This window comes from Procambarus clarkii, chromosome 34, assembly GCF_040958095.1.
Source record: "Procambarus clarkii isolate CNS0578487 chromosome 34, FALCON_Pclarkii_2.0, whole genome shotgun sequence".
Lineage (NCBI taxonomy): Eukaryota > Metazoa > Arthropoda > Malacostraca > Decapoda > Cambaridae > Procambarus > Procambarus clarkii.
Genome location: NC_091183.1, coordinates 36,434,406 through 36,458,268, shown reverse-complemented (window position 1 = coordinate 36,458,268; position 23,863 = coordinate 36,434,406). Strand labels below are relative to the sequence as shown.

General features: G+C 41.3%; 2 protein-coding genes across 6 annotated transcripts in view; one reads left to right on the top strand and one right to left on the bottom strand.

Moving 5' to 3' along the window:
- Positions 1-3,151: 3,151 nt before the first annotated feature.
- Positions 3,152-23,316, bottom strand: LOC138371095 (ubiquitin carboxyl-terminal hydrolase MINDY-3-like). Of its 3 annotated transcripts, XM_069335804.1 has the most exons (11): positions 23,181-23,311; positions 16,249-16,446; positions 10,091-10,224; positions 8,172-8,328; positions 7,719-7,854; positions 7,484-7,598; positions 6,953-7,106; positions 6,450-6,587; positions 5,785-5,944; positions 4,206-4,368; positions 3,152-3,439 (listed from the first exon to the last, which is right to left on the bottom strand). In XM_069335804.1, exons 2-11 carry the CDS (start codon positions 16,352-16,354, stop codon positions 3,296-3,298), a joined length of 1,407 nt encoding a protein of 468 aa, XP_069191905.1. In that variant the 5' UTR covers positions 16,355-16,446; positions 23,181-23,311; the 3' UTR covers positions 3,152-3,295. The 3 variants fall into 3 exon arrangements, with proteins under 3 accessions (XP_069191905.1, XP_069191907.1, XP_069191906.1); XM_069335806.1 differs by lacking the exon at positions 16,249-16,446 and having other exon boundaries at positions 23,181-23,316; XM_069335805.1 differs by lacking the exons at positions 16,249-16,446; positions 23,181-23,311 and adding an exon at positions 11,166-11,366.
- Positions 14,453-23,863, top strand: part of GlcT (ceramide glucosyltransferase) — a 66,871-nt gene continuing 57,460 nt past the window's right edge. The window contains exon 1 of one of the 3 annotated variants that reach the window (XM_069335803.1): positions 14,453-14,567. The gene's annotated coding sequence lies outside the window, so the exon portion shown is untranslated. Of the gene's footprint in view, positions 14,572-18,582; positions 18,922-23,863 lie in introns of those variants that run through there. The other 2 variants (XM_045748228.2, XM_045748227.2) reach the window with 2 other exon arrangements.

The following is a 23,863-nucleotide window of genomic DNA, read 5'->3' as shown; positions in this document are numbered from 1 at the left end:
ATAATAAGAACTCTTATGTTCAGAAACCAAAAATGCACTAAAACAATTTAATTCTTCACAGAGAAATCAAGCACAATCATCACTAAGCAGGAGACACTGGTAAACTGAAGCGCGCAATGAGCTCGGTCGGCCCATACGTATAACAACAAACTTGAGCACCGAGGCAAACTACGAGTACAGAGGCGAATTTTTGAAGAAATTGAGCTCAAGAACTGAAAAATTTGAAAACAGGGGCATTCGAAAACTGAGGTTCCACTGTATATAAAAACTTGCACATATAGTACTGTGTATCTGAATACAAAATAACAATGACATCACAGCTGCAAGTTTGATCATCTGTAAACATTCTATATTTAATAGGGCACGTGCAGAATAACAAGTTTAAATGAACAAATCCACAAAGGCCGTGGATTTCATCCACGTTCAGGAGGTTTGGTTTCATTTGATGCATCACGCTATTGTGATTTCTGTGTGTAACAAGTTTACAACAAGTTAAACTTTTTCTTGAAACCCTGAGATAATAAATTCAAAGTATAAAAATCAATTACCAGAAGAGGGGCTATTGAACAGCTCTACTGTGCAAAGTTTAAAACAAATATATGCAGTGACACCTCGGCTTACGAATGCCCCACTTTACGAATTTTTCGGGTTACGAGTCCAATTCCTTCGTAAAATTTGTATCGGGTTACAAGCTTTGCCTCGAGTTACATAGTTTGTTGATACGCGTATGGGCGACCTGGTGTGTGGTTCCTGGTGGCATGGTTACCCCTGGAATGAGTGATGTAGATACGAAAGAGTTTAAGGCGAGCAGGGGATGGTTTGAGAAATTTAGAAAAAGTGGCCTTCACAGATTAAGTGGTGTAGACTATGGGAAGAAATGCAAACTTTTGCTGAAACGACTCGCCCACAGCAAGCTGAAGTAGGCGTTGCCTTTACCTTTTTAGACACTGTGATGCGTCACTACAGACAAGTGTTACAATGTAGGGAAAACAAGTCTCTATGGAAATGTTTTTAGTGAGAAAAACAAGCGGTGAGCCACAACCAGATCCTAGTGGTATGCAGGCAAAACGTAGGAGAGAGAGAGAGAGTACTCCAGAGAAGTCATCACTGCCTAATGTTATAATGGAAGGGGACTCCCCTTCCAAACACTTAATACCTCTCCTCCTCCCCATCTTCCATACACCAACAAGAGTTATCAATAGAGGTAAGATATAACTTGTACATACTATAGTACTAAATATTTGTGTTTATTAGGTATGAAATATATTTTGAAGTTAATATTTTTGGGAGTGTGAAACGGATTAATTCAATTTACATTACACTATTTCTTACGGGAAAATTTGTTTCGAGTTGCAAATTTTCGGGTTACAAACCGTCTATGGGAGTGGATTAAATTCGTAAACGGAGGAGCCACTGTACAGGGTACATCACTGCAGAGAAAGTTAAATAAAAAGTGCATCAACAAATACAGTATATTACTAAATGAATAAACTTTTTTAAAATGTCGTCAAGTACAATATCAAGACAGTGGCTATGTTTATTTAGTTTTGTAGGCACATGAATATCATATCACATTATTTGCCACATCCACACTAAGGAACACATGAGAAAATCAGTACTGTATTAGCCATGAGGAGGCTTTGAACCTATTCTCCGAGTACTCCCAAACAAATGCCTCAGACAACATCATGACACAGACAAGAATTGCAACCTGGGATTCAACTAAATCTTGTTTGGCTTCCACTGAATCCAAACCAGGGTTTCATACAATTCCCTCATACTCAGGTTTTGTAGTCTAGGAATTCTATCGACAATGGTTCTCTTCAGTACACAAACAAAATCACAATAACATTATATATTAATGAGAAAATCAGTAGGAGCCATGAGGAGAGTCAAACCTATGCTCTGGGTACTCCCAAGCAAGTGCTTTAGGCAACACCATGACATGGTAAACGAATTACAACCTGGGATTCAACTAAATTCCAGGTTGCAATTCTTTTACCATGTTGTGGTGTAGTTGTCCAAGGCATTTGCTTGGGGGTACTCGGAGCATAAGTCTGAATCCTCCTCACGACTCTCTCATTGATTCTCTCATTTATACATCACGTTAACGTGATTTCTTTCTGCAAGGAACACATTGTATATGATGAGGTTTTTTTGTGTGTGTGTGTGTGTGTTTGTGTACTGTAATTACCAAGGTGTAATAACCTATGTAGTTACAGGATGAGAGCTACACTCGTGGTATCCCGTCTTCCCAGCATTCTTTTGTTATAGAACTCTTTGAAACAACTGATGGTTTTGCCCTCCACCACCTTCTCACCTAACTTGTTCCAACCGTGTACCACTCTATTTGTGAAAGTGAATTTGCTTATATTTTGTGTGCGTGCGCACGCGTGTGTGTGACATTATCTAAGTACAGATACAGGATAAGAGCTGCACTTGTGGTGTCCAGCCGTCCAAGTATTCTTTGTCATGTGACGCTTTGAAACTACTGACAGTTTTGGCCTTCGCCACCTTCTCACCGAACTTGTTCAAACCATCTACCAATCTGTTTGCAAAAGTGAACTTCTAATTTTTTCGCCACCCATTGTTTCCTTAGCTTCAATCTTTTAATTCAATTGTGTGAATTGAAATTGTGTGTGTGTGTGTTTTACAGTACATGTGTACATATTCATGCAGACTGGGAATGTGCTCATATGGTGTATATGTATTTGTGTGTACATATATACATACATTTATGTGTGTGTTTATATTATATAGAAGTTACCTACAAGTTGGCTTATACTTACAAGTAGTATGTAAATCTTGCACTAAGATTTAGGAAGTGGCTACTGTACAATGATTTAGTTTTTAATTGTTTACTTGGAGCAATTGCATTAAATAAAGCTACGTAAAAAAAACTTTATTAACACGTTAACTTTGCTCACAGGTAACAACTCTTCCAAGTAGCACAACTTGAGATCAAACTCCTGGTAGAAAACTTAGGAATGGGTGAATAATGTATAGCGTATAGTATGTACAAAACTAATTAAACCTCAATTTTTTTTTTAAATTCCATTACTGTACTTATCCTAACCATAAATTTAGGATTCTTTATTAATACTCTTTAATAAAATATTATAAAATTAATTAATTTTTATGAACAAAAATTTTGGCTTAAACTTGTTCAGGAATATTCCTGAAACGCTTAAATAAGTACAGTAAGTCGATTTGCTCTCTGGTATTACCAGCATTAGTTATGAATTTGTGATTCGGAACATGGCAGAAAAATACTGAAAACGATGTTTAGGTGGTGCTAGTTGAGTGATGGTGTAAAGTTTGACCACTGTATATCAAGGTTTGGCCATTTTGTTGCAAGGCAGGTTAGGAACTCGGAATTACTTGCGGAGAAGCCAACGTGGCTCTCCTGTAACGTTACGCAGCCCTCTGCATACTGAATCTGAAAAAGAATAGGTTTTAATTTTTCCCCTCTGTATTTTCTCATTAAGAATCTACACATTTTACAACTTATTTTTTTCACAGGTCCGAGAGTTAACCTAATACTATATAGAATTTTCCAACTGACATGTTAGTACTGTACTGTACATTCAAGCAACAGGGACTAGCAACAATGGTAAATAAAATATTTGTTAAAAAGCAAAAAGTTGGTAAGCCATCTCTTAAATTTAGATTTCTGCCCACACATTACAGTAATTCCTAGCTATTAATGAGTTCAGAAAGTGATCAATGAAGTATGATGCAAGGTGGGTAAGTACCACAAAATTTCCTGTGTAAAGAGCGATTTGATTAACACAAATTGCCATGAGAATTTCACGTCCGTTATAAACTTTTGCATTAAATTTACATCACGGCATCTACAAAATATTTTGCAACACCCACTATGCCCGTAGATGCCCTTTTCGAGAAATTAAATGCACGTTTACTCTAAGTCACTGGTGATAAATACAATCCATAATGAAGGTCAGGGTTACCCATAACCGATATTACCTACTTTCTTTACAAATGCTTTCTATATATGTCTCTCAGGTTTGTTTGCATTCTGCACCTTTTCAAACTATATCTAGTTTAATATTTACAAATTGAAAATATTAACTTCTGCTCAACATACAGTACTTTCATACATGTCCCTTTCCAAATATAGTTTTACTAATTCATTGTTACAATTTAAAGTGGCATTAAAGAGCAGCTAGCTACTTTAGCCTCACCTTATTCAATGGACATGAAGATTCTAGTCCATTATAATGATAAACAGCAAAGGTGTCTGGCGGGGTATAGGACTGATCAGGCGTGAAGAAGGTCTCCACAAACTTGTGATAGAGGATTACTCCCATATTGTCTGGGTCCAACTCCAACATCATAAATTGGATACTGCAAGCCAAAACAAAAACCAATAAAATACACACACTCGTGTAATCATTTGTTATTTATAGTATTTCTAATCTCTTGAGGCTTTGTTCAAAGCAGCTTAATTATAAGAGATAGTCCACATAGTCATTCTCTCACATTATTTGACTTTAAAAATCAATGATTAATACAGTACACATATTAGTGCATGTACAAACTAGCATCCTTAATGCACTCCTCCACTGAAGGATTGGAGCTACATAACAGTATCCAAACACACCACAAACTCTGTCCACCACAGTATCCAACACCACTGATGCACTCCTTTACTGCATTTATCCTTTTCTGTCTACCTTGTGTCTAACTTATGTAGCTTCCGGGGATCAACAACCTTACACCCCGGTCACCGACCAGGCCTCTTGGTTGGTCGTCTGGTCAACCAGGCTGTTGGATGTGGCTGCTTGCAGCCTGACGTATGAAACACAGCCTGGTTGATCAGGTATTCTTTGGAGGTGTTTGTCGAGTTCTCACTTGAACACTGTGAGAGGCCAGGCAGTTATGCTCCTTATGTGTAGCAGGAGAGTGTTGAAAGGTCTTGGGCCCCTAATGTTGATAGAGTTCTCCCTCTGAGCACCTCTTGCACCTCTGCTTTTCAACAGTGGTATTTTGCACATCTTGCCATGCCTACTGGTCTCATGTGATGTTATTTCTGACTTTTATTTCTGCCACTGATTTTTTCGGAGGATGAGGCACAAATGGTTTTGGAAGGTTTGTTTATTTCAGCTGAAGCCTGCCCCCTTGGCTGCGATTTGTGTGTCCTGCTCAGATCAGCCTGCTCTTAAAATCTCTCTGCATTGACATTCACATCAGATTCATCAGACATGTTATGGTAGGACCGTTGCTATCATACCTAGGAAAATCTCATATTTCTCAAGAAGCCTAGGTCTTGCAGGCAATTACCCGAGTGTCTCCTCAGTCTCCCTTGGCATTGGGCATCCACACACTGTGAGAGCTGACACCTGGTGGTGGACTAGAGTAGCAGCCGGGCAACCAACTAGCACCCTGAAAAGCAATACTTGTGGCTCTATTTAAAGCCAAGTATTGCTTAGAGGAGGTATTTTGAGTAGAGATGAATAAACCTAAAAATCATTCCAAGACAGATTGAGAATTCTCAAGTACTATATCTCCTTTTTTCCATTATTGTCCCATGTGTACTGAAAATATAACCACAGCATCAATAAATGAATGACAATTTGACCTGGCTGGTACTTTGCCATGTTCAGGCAAGAGAAGGACTATGTGACTGTCCGAGCAGCTTGCTCAAAAATTAACTTTTAATTAATACTCAAAGCTTTATTTCTCTATCATGGAATACTGCTAAATCCTGTCCACTACTAAAAATATTTTGTAAAACACTGTACCTGTACTTCTGAAACTCACAAATCATCATCGGTGCAAAGATTAAGCTTCTCTAAAACATCCTTTAGTTTTTCTCCCTGAATAAATCTGTTGCCTTCAGTATCATACCAGCTGAACACTTGCTTGGCTCGCTCAACTTCCGAGTCTGGAGTCACCAACTTTTTGCACCATGAAAACAAAACTGTTGGTTACAGTAGAGGAAAATTAATTAAATACAAGTGCTTGGGATCATAAAATTTTAGAGTTAAAAAGTAAAAAATAATTGTAAAAACTGTAAAATTAAATTAAGCATTAATGTGAGTGGTCACTTTTAATAAGCTTATGATTAAACATTCAATATTTACAAAATCTGAGATAGCCTACCACATAGTCTAATTAAAAAAGAACAAGTGCTTGTTTAGTAAAATTACACCTAGAAATGTGACAAATCTATAAAACAAATCACTTAACTATTAACCTCTTAACTATTTACTATTAATCTATAAAACAAATTACCTGACTATTAACCTCTCAGAGGAACTATGTCACCAAGTACTGAGAAAACAATCACATCATCATCATATCATTATTACTAAAATATTCTAAGCCAAAAATCCAACCTATAGCTCATGAGTACTTTCTTTATGTAACAGAGTTGCATAATTCTGAGTGGTACTAAAGATGGTACAAGTACAGTACTGACAAACCTGAGAGGTGCGTCTCAGAAGCAATAACCCAAACAGGATTAGTAGGATTCTTGAGGTACCATCCAACCTGCACATAACGCAGATGTTCTAAACGTGTGAGAAACCCGACAGCTGGCCGTTTTAAAATACCAATCAAACCTAAAAGTGGGGTGTCGAATTAAAATATATATTGTACAGATCCAGGAGATACATCCAAGAAATAGTAAATTACTATACAATATGTCATTTGTCACTCCAAGAGAGCAATGCAAAATGCTCTTATATAAATGTACATACTAGCCTGCATTTCAGATGTGCAAAAATAAATCTTAAAAATAAAAACTACACTAGTTATTTACAAGATGAGTAACAATGCTACTTATACATAATTGAAAATCAGAGTTTTTGAGTTCATTAAAAATGTGCTAATATTCTAGGGTATTGTATTTGAAAACACATTATATAGCAGTGCATTTTTTATCAACATCTAATTAAAACTAGAAACAGCATGAAATGACACTTACTGAGGCCTCCAACATCCTTGACGCCATCCCACACATAGGATGAAGCACGGCCGGTAATGAGGAGGTTGATGAGGCCCTGGCCTCCATGACCTTGGCTGCCATCTATAAGACTCTCGCCAAGGTCACCCATTTCTTCATTCACAGTCCTCACACCCTGTTAATAATAATATACTTTTGTTGCACAAATACTGTGAGTTTTTCTTCTTTACAGTTGTCTCCCCCGTCAGAAGTAGAAAGAACTTGGAAAGAGGTACGTGAGAGCTAGTGTAAAAGGTAGAGAAGTGTTGTGTATGCTGGTAAAGGTGGCAATGAGCCGTGGATGTAACAAACTAGGTTTGTTGTAGGAATTATTCAGTATGGTTTCTCATAGACTATGGGGGTTTGGAAAGTTGGTGTCAAGTCGTAGTTGACCTGGCCCAACGTCACGGAGTATCTCCCCTGGGATTAGCAGTTGAGATCACAATGGCTGGCGCCTTTGTCTTAAGCAAAGTATAATGAATTATTTTACAGAATTCTGTACCGTCACTGTACCTTTGTTAATATGACCGAGTAAAGGAAGAGGAGAACCCCATACTGAGCTTTGTACTTGTCCAGGTGCGTTTCTAAATGGTTTTGCAAGGAGTGGGCACTTTCAAACTGCCTTAATCTGAAATAACATGTAAATATTAATAGTATTTGTGCTGTACTTTTATTAAGTATAAATTCAACTAGAAACATTTAAATTATTACACAAGGCTATACAACATGCACCAATTAACTAACATACCTAACATTGGAATGGAAAAGACTGTAATCTTTGGCACTTGGTGTGGGTGACGGCTGGTCTGGCTCTGGCGGACTTGAGCCAGAACAGTCATTGTTTAGAGGCAAGGGATCATCCAAACAAGCTACTTCAAAGGGACCTGTAAGAAACAGCGGCATGATCTAATATGAAAATCAGCAGCCATCAGATAAGAAAATCTTTACATTATACTGTGAACAAGAAAGAATTATCTTTTGATGACAAGAATAATTAACAATAGAAAAAACATACTGTACTCATGTAATTACTAATAACTAATTAAACATTACCTATTCAAGCCAATGACTACTGATAACATGATATTCATTAATTTACAGGCAAGCATATGTTTCTCATTAATTGAATGCAGTACATATTAATAAATGTGCCAAAGAGTTTTAACACCTTTAGTAATAAGTAGCTGCCTATGGCACTCACCATGGTCTCTCAGAAGTGGGGCATTACTATCACTAGCATGAGTGGGAGAGCTAGACTTGTCAGTCGTGTGCATGGCTAAAGTAGGTGGTTGCTTACACTGGCACAGCATCTCCGTCAAGGCTGCAGCCAAGTACTGGTCTACCGTTGTACTCTCAACCTACAACACAATGATGCAGCTTATCTATATGTCTTAGTTTACAAATCCAGTATACAGTGAGCTCTTAACAATCCGAATGTCTATATACAGTACCAGTGTTCTCTAAATAACAGACCAAAACTACCCACCTAATCTCCCATCCATAATTTAGATTTGCCGCAAAAACATCCCATTCTGGAGGGGGGAGGGAGGGGGTTCCGATATCTTGATTGTCACAAATATTCACAATACAGTAGATCTAATTTTTCTTTTCCTATTTTTGCTAGTCTTGCTCTTTTCATATTAATTATTATTCAGAATACTGCATTTTTATTTACAGGCCTCTTAAAAGAAATAGAATAAAAGGCATGAAAAATAGTTATAATATTTTAGCACCAAATCAACCCTCTGTAACGTACGCTTATGTTACGTTGTTGGGTAGATTAGATACACCGTGTTTAGTGAGTTTCATATTTATTTAGTAGTCCTGGATACAGCAGTGTTGTAGACATTGAGACGGAGCTTGGAGCAGAGCAGAGAGCCGAGTGTGGCCGGAGTCGCGAAGCACTATGTGGGAGAGTGTTGTAGCTCAATGCGGTCCTAGTCTGCTGTCTGTTCTATGTCGAAGCTGTAGCATCTCGGAGACGATTAGAACTGCCTATGCCGAGTGCTACATTCTTGACTGGAAATTGTACTTTTGTCTATTCTCATATCGCTTCCTTATATTTTGTGACTACCCCTCACCTTTCTCTACTAGGATAGGAGGATGTGAGAACTGTTACCTGTAATTAGGGATAGGATTATAGCTTGTGTAGTTAGTGCTAATTAGTTACGCCATTAAGATAATGAGATAATGGAGCGAGTATAAGGATTACTCGCTACATCTCACTGGGAACTGGCATAAAAAATTTAACCAACAGTGACTTTAGCTTCAAGAATGCTAGGAAAAAATCTAACTCCTGTTGATGAGTAGGAAGGCAGTTATGACAAGAAATTTATAAGTGTTGATGGCATGTTCCAAGATGCTGGTAAGGAGGTAGAAAAGAATGACCTAATATAATAGATAATACTGTAGATAGTGCAGACTACAGTTGCACTGTGTTTAGAAATGAGGAGATTAGACAGATGAAGCTGAGAAGAATGAAGTTAGTGAAGCAACTACTTTACTGGTATCTAGAAAAATAGATAAGCACATTGATCTTATTTCTATAACTGATAAATAAGGGATATCAAGTTACTGTCTGCACTTCAGGCCAAAGAATTTCCTCTTGGAAACAAACCCATATTTATACAGTATTTGTGGTTTGGAATCAGAATACAAGACCCTCAATCAGCTGACTCAGCCACTGGTAGCTGGGTGGGGGGGGGGGGGGGAGAGAGAAAAAAAAGAGAGGCAGATGACACCAGATCACTGATGGTAATTTAGACATCAACAGCAATTTTATAATCCCTGTAAGTAGCCCTTATGAAACAGGCAAACAACTAGAAATTCCCACAAGCAAAGTTCTAAAAAAAACTCCTGGATAAGTGAACATATAGAGACAGTTAAATACTACCCCATGGACTCTTCATATAACACAGGCTGTTCAAATAAAGCCTGTACTGTATTATGGTACCGAGAAGAAAGCGTACCTTATGATTTATTTTCTGTAATACCTAGTATGATGGTGTTTTTTCCAGGAATAAGTAAATAACTCGTATAAGACCATATAAGCTTCAATAAACTCTCCTACACCATGGATTCAGAATAGGACGCAGCTTCAAATTCCAGATATTTACGTACCTCCCTGAGCTGTGAAAATTGATGTTTGGAAATAAGGTTCTTCATAAGGAAGGCCTGCACAGGGGCAATGACGGCACATGGCCCTCCACTTGTTTGGATTAATGCCGTTTTTTCATGTTCACTAAAAATAAAACCTGGAAAGTAAAAAGCTTATGAAAGAATTTTTTTTTTTAAGTGCCAAGAAAATTACAAATTAACCCATACACTGCTAAGTTAAAACAAAAAGGAGTGCCTACTCATTATCAAGAAAAAACAACAAAGTAATCTTTAAAATTGCATAAAATACAAATTGCATACTTTAAAATTGTATAAAATTTCACCAAAAGAAAAATGCACTGGTATTTATTGGTAAAAGTTTTACACAACATATAAATTTGTGGAATAGCATTCATGTGTAATGCTAATTTAACCTGCATCATTAGTTTGTACAAACCTACTTTTACAGTATATTTGACTGGGAAGTGGTACAGTATATACATGACTGGGCAATGAAGGAGTATGTAATAAGAAGGCACAGCCAGAGGTTCCATTAAAGAAAGGAGAAATGGGTGACTTTGGAGGTTATCAGATAATCTTCAAGAAATTATTTATTAATTTATTGTAAGTATATTAAATACATGAACCAATCATTTACAAACCATATGTTACATTCATAATGGTCATATATAAAAAACTGGAACTGGCATCCAGTCACACGGCAATCAATTATCAGACCCAACCCTATTTACCCCTGCCCCCTGTATTCTGTACATGTATACAGTAAACATGACAGTTTAAACATTTAGTGCTATTACCAACTATCAACAAATATACATAAAATATACAAAAGGAAAACAAATTATTATCAAACTTGTGAAATACAGCGAATACATACAATGTGATACATGCAATTTTCATAATGATTTTCTCTTCTTGCGAACTGCAAGAGTTGGACTAATTAAACATATATTTTAAAACGTCTCAGTGACTGTTGCTTGTAAATGCAATAATATCCACACACAACTATCCAGGAGTCGAGCGGGGAGGGTACTAAGGGGCAGCTAATTCCCTGCCAGGAGTGAGAGTTGAGACCCACCTTGAGACCAGCGAGCAAAGAGCTCTGGTCTAATGTTTGGTCCCCAGACCAACTGTGACACCTCTTGGATAGACCCAGAGCCTCGCGCTGAGCCTTCCGTCATTATAAGTGTATATCTCGCCTGAGAGGCCAGTGAAGAGCGTATATCATGGACAGGAGGAGAGACACCTCTCCTGGATCAGGTAAACAATGCGATTCATCTCTTACCATAACTGTCAAATATAACTTACGTATTCAACCTGCAGACTCTTTTTATATTAGTTACTATGAAACTAAAAATTATGCTTAATATTAATTTCTCTACTGATAGTTGAGTTAGGGTAAAGAGTTTTTAAGTTTGATTTATAGGAATCGCTAATATTGCAAGCTTTTTAGATGTTGATTCTGAGAGGGTCAAGGGTCAAGGGTCTTCGGAGGAGGAGGTGGAGTTCGTAGTCATTTTATGAGGCCACAAACTGTGAGACACTATATAGGTTGAGTACTACTCAATAAACTACCCACATAAAGTAGATCGAGAATCCCCTTGCAGACAATTAAGGTAATATCTGGTAACCTTGCAGTCTCACACCAGTACCCTGTCGAAACGTATTAATTCACACTGGACTATATGTAATAGTCACATATACTGGACTATATATAATAGTCACATATACTGGACTATATATAATAGTCCAATCGGCATGAACTTATTATATCAAGACGTCTTCAACACAAGATGTCACACTATTAGGCAGAAAGACATTCACAGTTTCAAGGACTTGCCCAAAGGATGCGTTACGGAAGCAAATCGCCAAACCAAATTCCCCTTCAGATATACAATGTCAGCATAAATAGTAAAAATGAGGAAACCTTGGCCTATACATAGACAAAAGACTAAACTTCAGTACTCTCATACAACACATAGCCAAAAAAGTATCTAAAACTGTTGGTATACTCTCAAAAATTAGATATTATGTTCCCTGCTCTGCTCTTCGTTCACTATACTACTCGCTAATCTATCCCAGTCTTAAGAACATAAGAACAAAGGTAGCTGCAAAAGGCCTATTGGCCCATACGAGGCAGCTCCTATTTATAACCACCCAATACCACTCATATACATGTCCAACCCACGCTTGAAACAATCGAGGGACCCCACCACCACGTTACGCGGTAATTGGTTCCACATATCAACTACATGCGGTATCTGTGCATGGGACTCAACCACTGCAAATTACCTTAAGCCCATCATCACCCAGCAAAAATCTGTTCTCAGAACGATAACAAACTCTGTCTTCAGACAACTACCCTCTGTTTAAGACCCTAAACATACACACACACTCTCCACACATTCTCTTGTGCTGTTTTCATGTATAAAACTTTGTTCAAAAATTGCCTAACCTATGCCTTATTCGAAAGTAAAACCAAAAAGTATCTAATTTCCTCCTCATAGTTTCCCATCTTCTGCTACATACTCACCCAATTTAGTACTTGAGACATTCTACTTTATGAATATAATCTATTCTAAGGACAAGCCAGAAACGTTATGCGTGTTAGTGGCTTTACGAGAATGTAAAAACACCAATGTTATGTATTCTCTTCACCCAATGTATATTGTATATAAATACAAATAAAATACAAATTATATAAATTTGTAATGTAGTTATTGTGTTGAACTCAAATTCTGTTTCGTTTATTGCTTAATTTATGGCAGACAGGCAAGGGTTCCCTGATGAACCAGGCAGGTGTCAGCCAGGTAAGGGTTCCCTGATGAACCAGGCAGGTGTCAGCCAGGTAAGGTTCCCTGATGAACCAGGCAGCTGTCAGCCAAGTAGAGGTTCCCTGATGAACCAGGCAGCTGTCAGCCAAGTAGAGGTTCCCTGATGAACCAGGCAGCTGTCAGCCAAGTAGAGGTTCCCTGATAATTTACGAAATATTTCAAGGGTTTCCACGATCAAAACAATGTTGGGAATCCAGAGCGCTGGCGTATAAACATTCAGACATAGAGTATATAAACTCACACATTCGTAGACTATATATATTCAGACAAGTGCGCATGGGCTATGTGGGTCTCTGTGACCTTCAGTGGCAGACAGAGATGCCCTCTGCCCTCTTCTGAGGGCAGAGGGCATCTTCGCTGAGAGAAGAGGAGCCACGGGGCAGACACACTATGCGGGTCCTTTTATATATTAATCAAAGTATTCTGTATCATCTAAATATTTGATCAAATTTGCGCGGAGTTGAGAATGGCATCAATAGAGCAGAATGAAACGAAACTGCGAACATTGTGTAATTTTTCGTGTTGTTAAGTCTGTTTAGTGGACCCCATACCCGTCCTGTGAGTGGTAGTGGACCCCATACCCGTCTGTGAGTGATAGTGGACCCCATACCCGTCCTGTGAGTGGTAGTGGACCCCATACCCGTCCTGTAAGTGGTAGTGGACCCCATACCCGTCCTGTAAGTGGTAGTGGACCCCATACCCGTCCTGTGAGTGGTAAGTGGACCCCATACCTGTCCTGTAAGTGGTTGTGGACCCCATACCCGTCCTGTGAGTGGTAGTGGACCCCATACCCGTCCTGTGAGTGGTAGTGGACCCCATACCCGTCCTGTAAGTGGTAGTGGACCCCATACCCGTCCTGTAAGTGGTAGTGGACCCCATACCCGTCCTGTGAGTGGTAGTGGACCCCATACCTGTCCTGTAAGTGGTAGTGGACCCCATACCCGTCCTGTGAGTGGTAGTGGACCCCATACCCGTCCTGTGAGTGGTAGTGGACCCCATACCCGTCCTGTAAAGTGGTAGTGGACCCCATACCCGTCTTGTGAGTGATAGTGGACCCCATACCCGTCTTGTGAGTGGTTGTGAACCCCATACCCGTCCTGGGAGTTACAGAATCACATGTTTGAACCCTAAAATTTCGTACAGTTAAGGTAGTTACAGGTTGGATAATCATATAGAGTTTGTTAGCATTTACAGCAACAGTCTGTTCACATAGACGGTTGGGCACGTTTCCTTACACCTGCTGCCTCTGTTCACCCAGTAGTATATAGGTGCCTGGGACTTATGCAACTGTTGTGGTGCTGCATCCTGAGGAAGGTCAGTCACTGACCTAATGGGGTCTGGGTAAATCCAAGAGATTTCCCCATTTACATCAGCAATGGGTAAATGGGGTATTATGATGTGATGTCATACAGCCCGCGAGAGAACACTCGCCTCCTGATTGGCGGCACGCTAACTGACGTCTGGGAACACTCGCCGCCCATTGGCTGAGATGGTTGTCAGCTGACTGTACGCAAGTGTCGAATGATAACGCCAGGAAGTCAGTGTGACTGAAGCATTACTGCTGGACGGTCCGGCTGTGTTCCTCGACCACTACTGAACCTACACAAAGTTACTTGGAAATAATTCCACTGACGGATCACAACCATGCAAGTATAACTATGTTGTTTATTGTTTGTAAGAAGAAGTTGTATCATTAAAATTTGTGCTACTTGCACGTACCAAATGTCCCCCCCCCCTACGAGGCCCAAAATAATGAATAAGCTTATTATCCGTAATATGAAGATAAAGAGCAAAATGTTAAGGTCTGTTAAGGTCATCCATGGAGTGTTAAGATTGTGCCAAGATTGTGCAAGAGGGACCACGAGGAGGGTACAGCTGGCCAGACCTCACCTCCACACCCCTCTCCAGTCTGGAGCAGCCGGCCGGGCCTGACACACGCCTGGTAGGCCTGGTGGATAGCGCGCAGGACTCGTAATTCTGTGGCGCGGGTTCGATTCCCACACCAGGCAGAAAACAATGGGCAAAGTTTCTTTTCACCCTGAATGCCGCTGTTACCTAGCAGTAAATAGGTACCTGGGAGTTAGTCAGCTGTCACGGGCTGCTTCCTGGTGTATGTGTGTGTTGTGGGAAAAAAAGTTGATTGACAGTTGAGAGGCGGGCCGAAAGAGTAAAGCTCAACCCCCGCAAACACAACTAGGTGAATACACGCAGCTCCCTCCACCTCCAGTTAAGATAAACCAAATGTTTACACTCAAGTTCCAAGATTCAAACACAATACTAGTGAGCTGATCCCTGTGACACTAGAGAGAGATAGTGGCTTCCAGGTAAATTCTTGGAGAGGGTTAGGGTATCACAGAGGGCATCAGGGACCTCACTCTCACCCCCGTCGGGGGTAAGATATTCCTGGCCCCTAGGGCAGAGCTTGACCTAGATGGGCGAGTGTGTGACCACACTATAATATATGTCTTGTGATGGCGCAAATAACAATAATAATACCAAAACCAACCAGACATACGCCTCCAGTTATGTCTGCACACATCCTTGGGTAATTAATCCACAATAGACCAACACTGGAGCTTTTAAAAACGCAAAGGTGAGATAAACGACGAGTCTACAGACTCAAACAGTTCCACGCACGAGGCAGGAAAGTTGGGCATAACACTGACACCTGACACAGAGAAACAAGCACAAGTCTTATGAAGCACAAAGAACAGCTGCCGCAAGGTAATGTTCAAGTTCCCAGAGGACCTGGACTGGGACACCTGCGTCAAGCACCTGGAATATCTTGTGCAGAAGATCCCCAGCGTCCACCTCCAGTAGTTACATTCCATTCACCTTGGTTGTATGGGTTTCGAACCCTGGACCCCGCGCGTGTGAGGCCGCGTGGGCCTCATATGTTTGGTTTGGTTTTCAAGAAGTTACAACGTGAGAGGACAAGCAGCAAAGGACCTGAAGTGATGGATGGTGGGAGAGAGCGAGGGAGAGGGGAGAACCCTCTTCCATTACAACTACATAACACTTGTAAGGGATTTGAGGATAAGGATTTGAAACAGTAGAGTGGAAAAGAATGGTTCCCAAACACTTGGACGGAAGGAGCTAAGCAATAAAAGTATTGCTAAAGAAATATATATTCCTAGACAAGAAATACCTACTAGTCAAACTCAAGAAAAAGGAAATAAAAGAGTTCTTCTGGAGTACACTTCAGATCACACAAACCCCAGTGAAAAAGGGTTACCGCACGCGATATCAGCCACAGGACGGACAACAGAAGGATCGGATCCCCTACAACGAAGTTATCTTCCAATGAAAGCGGGAAATCCCACCCACCAGTAAAGGCTGGAAAGTGGGCAAGTTTCAGGCATCCGGTGCCCATCGCGGATCCCGTCCGGTGCTTCGAGTGCCACAGGTTCGGGCGTGGGAAGGCCAGATGCATCTTCCTCAGGGGAGGAGAGGAAGGAAGGCCACATGCATTCTCCTCAGGGGAAGATGTGGGTGTTCCAGGCCACACCGGCGACGTCACAAGTTCTGGAAAATGTAAACAAAGAAGTGCTACTCGTCTCATACCCGAACTACTATTAAGACAAGCGCCCTGCCTAGCTGGACCAAGAAACAGACTTCAGAAGGCAAGGGACCTGAAACAACAACACATATTATATATATGATTGTGAGTGACTCACTGTATGCTGAGTGGTAATCTCTATTGCCAGTGTGGCTTATCTTTGGGGGGGGGGTAGGAATGAGGGAGAGAGTGAGAGGAAGGAGGGAGTGAGGGGAATGAGAGAGCGAGATGAAGGGGTGAAGGGAGGGAGGGGGGAAGATCGAGTGAGAGGAAAGAGAGTAAACGGAAGGAATTAAGGGAGGAAGGAGAGAAGAGGAAGAAGGGAGAGTGAGGTGAGACGAAGGAGGAGAGTGAGGGGAGATGGGGTGGAGCGAGTGAGCAGGGATTAAGGATGCAGAACAAACAACACGTGACACGTTAAATTCCCTGCAGTGCTCGGGGTCACGCCTCTCTCTCTCTCTCTCCCTCTCCCTCTCTCAAGGGTTAGTTAGAAATGGCGGTGATGTTCCTAGTGAAACTGCAAGAGCTGTAACTCTACATCAGCTAGTCTGAAGCCTATCCCTAGATACTCATTTATTTGATGAACTTGTTGTTAGTTTCCAATAGGAATAAACTTTAGTAGTGAGTCCTCAACTTGTTAGTTGATGGACGAAGCTGGAGTCGCCTGTGTGCTAGATCCTTCATGTCTTTGGTGAGACCATCTTCCTGTTTAGTTAGTACTTATAGTAACGATAAACACCATACTACATATATGACGTAATTAAGAATTGGAAAGTAGAAATGGCTACTATTGTATTTGGACAAACCGAAGTTGGGACAGGCCCAGCCCAAAGCCCTGGCCTTGGGCCGGGCTTGAGGAGTAGAAGAACTCTCAGAACCCCATCAACCAGGTATCAACCAGGTGAGGAACCTTACAAATATTGGCCTTATACATGACAATAAGACTACCAACATCTCTCTGGTGTTGAAGTCAAATGTACTGACCATTTCAACCAAGATGAGTCGGTACTGAGCTTTCTTGTTCTGGGTTCACCGTGTCTAGAATACTGATAAATGATGGGGAAGGGAGGAAGGCCATCCAAGAGAGTTGTTCATGGTCAAGATCAGAGCGAACTTGTGCTTTATGTAAAGTTTTGCAACCCCTTCTGTCGAGAAAATGAGTGGTATATCACTCGTGTATGTCAGTGTCTGACAGTCTAGTTGTGAACATCGTCTGTGTTATCTCTGCCGCAAATAATAATGTAACCACTTGTGTTGGACGGTAGAGTGACGGTCTCGCTTCATGATAATCAGCGTTCAATCCCCGACTGTTCAAGTGGTTGGGCACCATTCCTTCCCTCATGGACGATGTGGTCCATGAGTTAAGGCGCGTGTCTGGGGATATCCAGGGCGCTGGTTCAATTTCTGTCCTGCTTCAAGAATTTATGGGCGCATTCGATCCCTTGATCGTCGACGTCGCTTCTCAACCGGGGCGTCCGACCGTCCTATCCCACATCCTTATCCTGACCCCTTCCTAGTGCTATATAGGCGTAATTGCTTGGCGCTCTCCCTTGATAATTCACTCCCTTCATCCCCTGTTTTTATTTATATTTTTCCCTGTTTCTCAGATTTAATCAGCTATTTTGGAGGTTCCTCAACAAATATGTTATTTAAATCGCCCGGTTGATGACGACAACGTGCACACGCACACGCGCGCTCCTGCACCTTTATCGATCGCTTCGGGAGTTGACTTATAATATTATTGCTATAAATGCTAATGGTGTTTAGTAAGCTGTCTCTAAAAGAGCTTAATAAATACAATAAGAGATACACATGTTGTGTAAAAAAATGTGTCGTTATACGGTATTAATATGCAATAATATAAGTTATTGCGATATCTAACAACAATACCGGCATGGCGCTGTCAATACGATTTTTATTTGCATTGACTTTCCTCGTCTGAACAATTTTCTGAATGCCACGACGATCAAAGTTGCGTAAAGAGAGTTGTGAGTGACGCGTGAAGACAGGAGATGAAGGAGGAGGAGGAGAAGAAAGAAAGTTGAGAGGGAAGATGGTGTTGGCAGCTGCGGCAGAGTTGTCAGTAGAGGCGAGGGTGAAGCGACCAGTCTGGCGAGGATGGCTGCGAGGAGCACACCTCTTGACCCCTCGCCGCCACGCTCTATATGACTAGTGTCTCCTCTAGTACACCCTCCTGGCCGCCGCTCACTCTATAACCCACCTCCGGGGGCGCCCTCTTCCTCTCGTGTGACAACAAGGTCGGGAGAGGAAGCGTGTAAACAGTGCCGTGTTGGGAAACAAGTGAGTGTGTGTTGGGTGGACGGGATTGACAGTGCAGACGGAAATTATTCACCGTAGTTGAGGATAGAGGTGACGGGCATGGCGGTGTGAGGTGACGGAGGCAGGCAGACGACTCCCACCATCATATCCTGCAGCCACAGGTAAGATCCTGCCCTCCCGGGGTGAGGTGGGAGAGGAACATTACCATGGAGGGACGGTGTACCGGTCTGGGATATCTGCCAGGGAGCTCGCTTATCATCGCTGACGCACTCATCACACTCACGTGTGTGTGTGGGGGGAGTCAAATGTCTTGGTCACGTCAACTGGTCTTGTCTGAATCATCAACAGCATCGTCATTATCACCAGCACTACCAGCATCACCCTCACTAGCATCAGCATCACCTCCCTTACTATCATCATTGTCATCACCCTCACCAGCAATACCACCACTACTACTAACATCAGAATCACCACCACCACCACTAGCAGCATCACCACCACCACCACTAGCAGCATCACCACCTCACTAGCATCACCACCACCCTAGCAGCATCACCACCACACCATCATCATCATTACACTAACAGCATCATCATACTAACAGCACCACCACCACATTAGCAGCATCACCACCACACTAACAGCATCATCATACTAACAGCATCATAACCACATTAACAGCATCTCCACCAACACCATCACAACCACATTAGCAGCATCATCATCACATTAACAGCATTACCACCACCACATTAATTAACATCACCACCACCACATTAACAGCATCACCACCACCACATTAATTAACATCACCACCACCACCACATTAACAGCATCACCACCACATTAATTAACATCACCACCACCACATTAGCAGCATCACCACCATCACCACCACATTAGCAGCATCACCACCACCACATTAACAGCATCACCACCACCACATTAACAGCATCACCACCACCACATTAACAGCATCACCACCACATTAATTAACATCACCACCACCACATTAGCAGCATCACCACCACATTAGCAGCATCACCACCACATTAATTAGCATCACCACCACCACATTAGCAGCATCACCACCACCACATTAGCAGCATCACCACATTAGCAGCATCACCACATTAGCAGCATCACCACCACATTAGCAGCATCACCACCACCACATTAATTAGCAGCACCACCACCACCACTACATTAGCAGCATCAGCACCACCACTAGCAGCATCAGCACCACCACTAGCATATCACCACCACCACTAGCATATCACCACCACCACCACTAGCAGCATCAGCACCACCACTAGCATATCACCACCACCACCACCACTAGCATATCACCACCACCACTAGCATATCATCACCACCACTAGCAGCATCAGCACCACCACCACCACTAGCAGCATCAGTACCTCCACTAGCATATCACCACCACCACTAGCAGCATCACCAGTATGCCTGTCGGCGAGGCTCTTAACTCATGCTGGCACTATGAGGTGAACACAAGTTTGTCAAGAATGTATTGCACAGTCGATTATTTGTGTTCAATATTAAGTTCACAATACTGGAACATGGGACCAATTGTCATTCGCAGTCGAATATAATTTGCCTAAGATATGGGCCTAAGCTGTCCCTTATCTGCCCAAGACGAATGCATTGAACCAGTGTGTTTCTCCATTATCATTGTCAAGCACCAATATTTTTGTATACTGTACTGTAATATGCAATCACAAAGTTGTCAGGGATTAGTTGGCAATGAACTTTGTCCCCCCATGTCTGGTATGCTGACATGATGACTGACACATTGTGTGCAGGGAATGAGACGAGGCGTTGTTTTGGATCTTGTGTGATGATTGGTCAGATAGATATTCCAAAGGCAAGTAAGTAATTGTCAAAAGAAAACATCAGGGTGTCGGATGATGATGATGGATGATGATGATGATGATGATGATAATAATGAATATTGTGTCGGGGGACAGGCAGCCAGTTTATACATAGAGTATATGTTAGGCTTATATGGAGGGTTTCCTTACCAGGAGAATTGCAGACCCCTCCAGGATGTGATCCCACAACAAGCTGACTAACTCCTGGGGTACCTATTTACTGCCAGGTTTACTGCATGAGGTGATAGGAAACGCGCCCAGACATTTCCAACCCGTCCTCAGTCCATGTCTGGGCCGGTCTGGATTCGAACCAGGAATTCTTGACTGCTAGTCGAGAACGAACCCAAGTTTACTACCGAGACCCTCTAAAATATCTTTAACTACTCCAACAGTTGACTGTTACAGACTTCTATTTCAGTACGTGAATCCATTGTATATATTTTCCGTAATTTTCATGTAATGAATTTTGGATTTGGAGGTGCTGCAATAGTAATACATTTTTTGAGACGATGCAAGTGCTAATTACTTTTGGTGAGGAAAAATGTCTTAATCTGTCTGCTCGCTTGCATATTATTTCGGACGTTTACAGCACACAAGAAAAACTTGTATCCACAAAAGGTATAATTTCTGGCGCTCTAGAGTCTAGACTAACCAAGAATTTAGTGGGTGTGACTACCACGCTACTCTGTTTAAGTTTAAAGTTCGTAATGTATAAGCCTTATCTAGGTCACATTTGTTAATGATTTTTTCTGGCTTGGTGAATTTGATCCTTAGTTCACGGTCTTTTTACTCTGCCCCAAACACCCTCGTTCATCGTGGCGACCTTGGCACGCTTTCCCAGATATGTGAGTTTAAGTTAGTGACTGTGCGTCTTGCACGGTTTAGTGAGGCTGGAGTATTTTCTTTATTTTTTGTGCATCATGGATGAAGGACGGGAGATGCCGGCACGAGTGCTGAAGGAAATGATAGTGGACAAAACTATTACAGTGTTCCATTCACAGACGACCTTTAGGTCCTGAAACTTTTTTGTTTCCTTCAGGAAAATTCCAGCGCGGGCCCTAAGCCTCTGGCTGGCCCACTAATTGTTGCTTGTTTCTGTTTCACTTGGGCAGAGTATGAGTATTTATGACTCGTATGGTCGCTTCAATAAGATTTTTGCCCCATGTGTTTAACAACTGCTCTGTTGAATCTTAAGTTTGAATCGTATTGGGTTTGTGTAACTGTGCAATGTGTTAGATAATGTTCCAGTGGTTTGTCGGGTATTTCACCAGAGGGCTGACATTCCTCCCATCTTCTGAAACCTGTAAGCCTATTTCCCATGCACATGGGTATCCAAGCCTGATGCGATGTAAGTGAACTTGTGTTGTTATACTCCTCCCTTTCATCAAAATAAGTGGTTCGTCCTGAAGCTGTTCACCCAGCGAAATGTATGCCCTTGAATTGTGTTCCGCCTCACATGGTTAAACCAACACTTCCACTACCTACCCAATGTTTACTTCTGGAAATGGCAGGGTAAAAGACAAATTTGTATTTTTGTTTCAAAATTAAACCATTGCATTATTTATAGCACATGCTTTGCAAACTGATGGAAGGTCAGTTTATTATAGACATGTGTTATTTTCTGTCTTCTCAATGGCAGTTGCATAAAATTAGTTGAAATTAGACAGGCATCAAACAAAAGTCTAGAACCACTACAATACCAGTACCAGGCAAACTATACAATAGTTTGCCTTAGGACTTACTGATATAGCTCATAGATTGCGTTGACCCGTATATTTGGTTTACCAGTATCCCCCCCAAGTATACGGTCGAAATACAGCTATATTAAAGAACTTTAATACGCCTTCTTGATCTGTATCAATGACCTTTGATAGGCTAGTTATTTTGTATTAATGTTTTGGTTGATCTCAATAACTATTGTTCTATATATCTATAGGCCTAGTCTATTCCAAACCTAGTAAATATATTGACAAGTTTTTATTCACACTATAAAGGCAAACTCAGTATCTTTTAAATTTACAAGGCATCAGTTTTAAAAATCGTCGCCTTTCAGAAGTTGCGTTTCTGTAATTGGCAAACAACCATAAGCTATACAACATTACGCAAGATGCAGTAGTGAATCCTCTCATGGAAACACATTTTGTTTAATGTTGACGTAGATGTGAACCTTGCGACTGCAGATGTTTGTGTTGCATCATTGTTTTGTGATACTGTCACCTTGAGTCACGCCACAGTTGCATGCAGATGAGTGTGGCAGCGTGCGAGATTTACCTGCCAGAGTGAGTCCTGTTGAAGGCTTGACCGATGGTAGCCTAACCAGGGTACACATTGTGTGCCCGGAAGGTGTTAACAAAACACTATCATCAAGATTAAGCCACCCCAAGAGGTGGTACGGGCATGAATAGCCCGTAAACCCACTATCATCAGCAATCCTTATGGTTTTGTTAGAGAGGGGGAGATGGACAAGTGACATGGATAAGGCTGTAACTCCCAGAAATTGGTAAAGAAACTGGTAATTGTTTAGTTACGTGGTCAGATGATGCGGTGAGAGGCGGATGCTCTGTGGCAAGGGACCCGGAACGCCTAGGTACCAACTACTATTGTCGTCAGAACGCTGAGATAAGCAAGCACCGCCTGCTGATTGTGCGATGACTCCCACTCGGGTGAATAAGGAATGTCCGCTTCCGGATAGCAAGCTAGAACTTGGAAACAGGTCTGACCCAGCCAACAGCCCAACCTTCTCCAGACTGTAGTTTCAGATTTCAGGTATCCAGTTGTTTAGCTTTTTCAATGAAAACACAAGGCATTTGCCCTATAAAAAAGTGCACTTTGTAGTTCACATCTTTTAACTTTTGTCACTAATTTGCAATTTGTTGTTCATCGACTTGTATATTGAATTTACGATGTCATTAATTGCTGAGAAACTGATACTGTTCGTGTGAGCCAAATGGATAATTACAAAATGTTGCCTAAATAAGCATTTATATTTTGTTCAAATCATAGCCTAATTATGTTTATATTTTCATCTTAACTTCATATAAATACAGTAGTGAGGGTAACTCGCCGAGGTAGAAATTTAGCCTTTTTCATTCCACTAAAGAACATTGTTTGGATGGTTTGTTGAAATGAATGATTAAACCTCTGATAACAGGTCTAAAGTTTGGCTCCAATATTTGACAACGCGATAACTGTATTTGACAATTTATTTTCG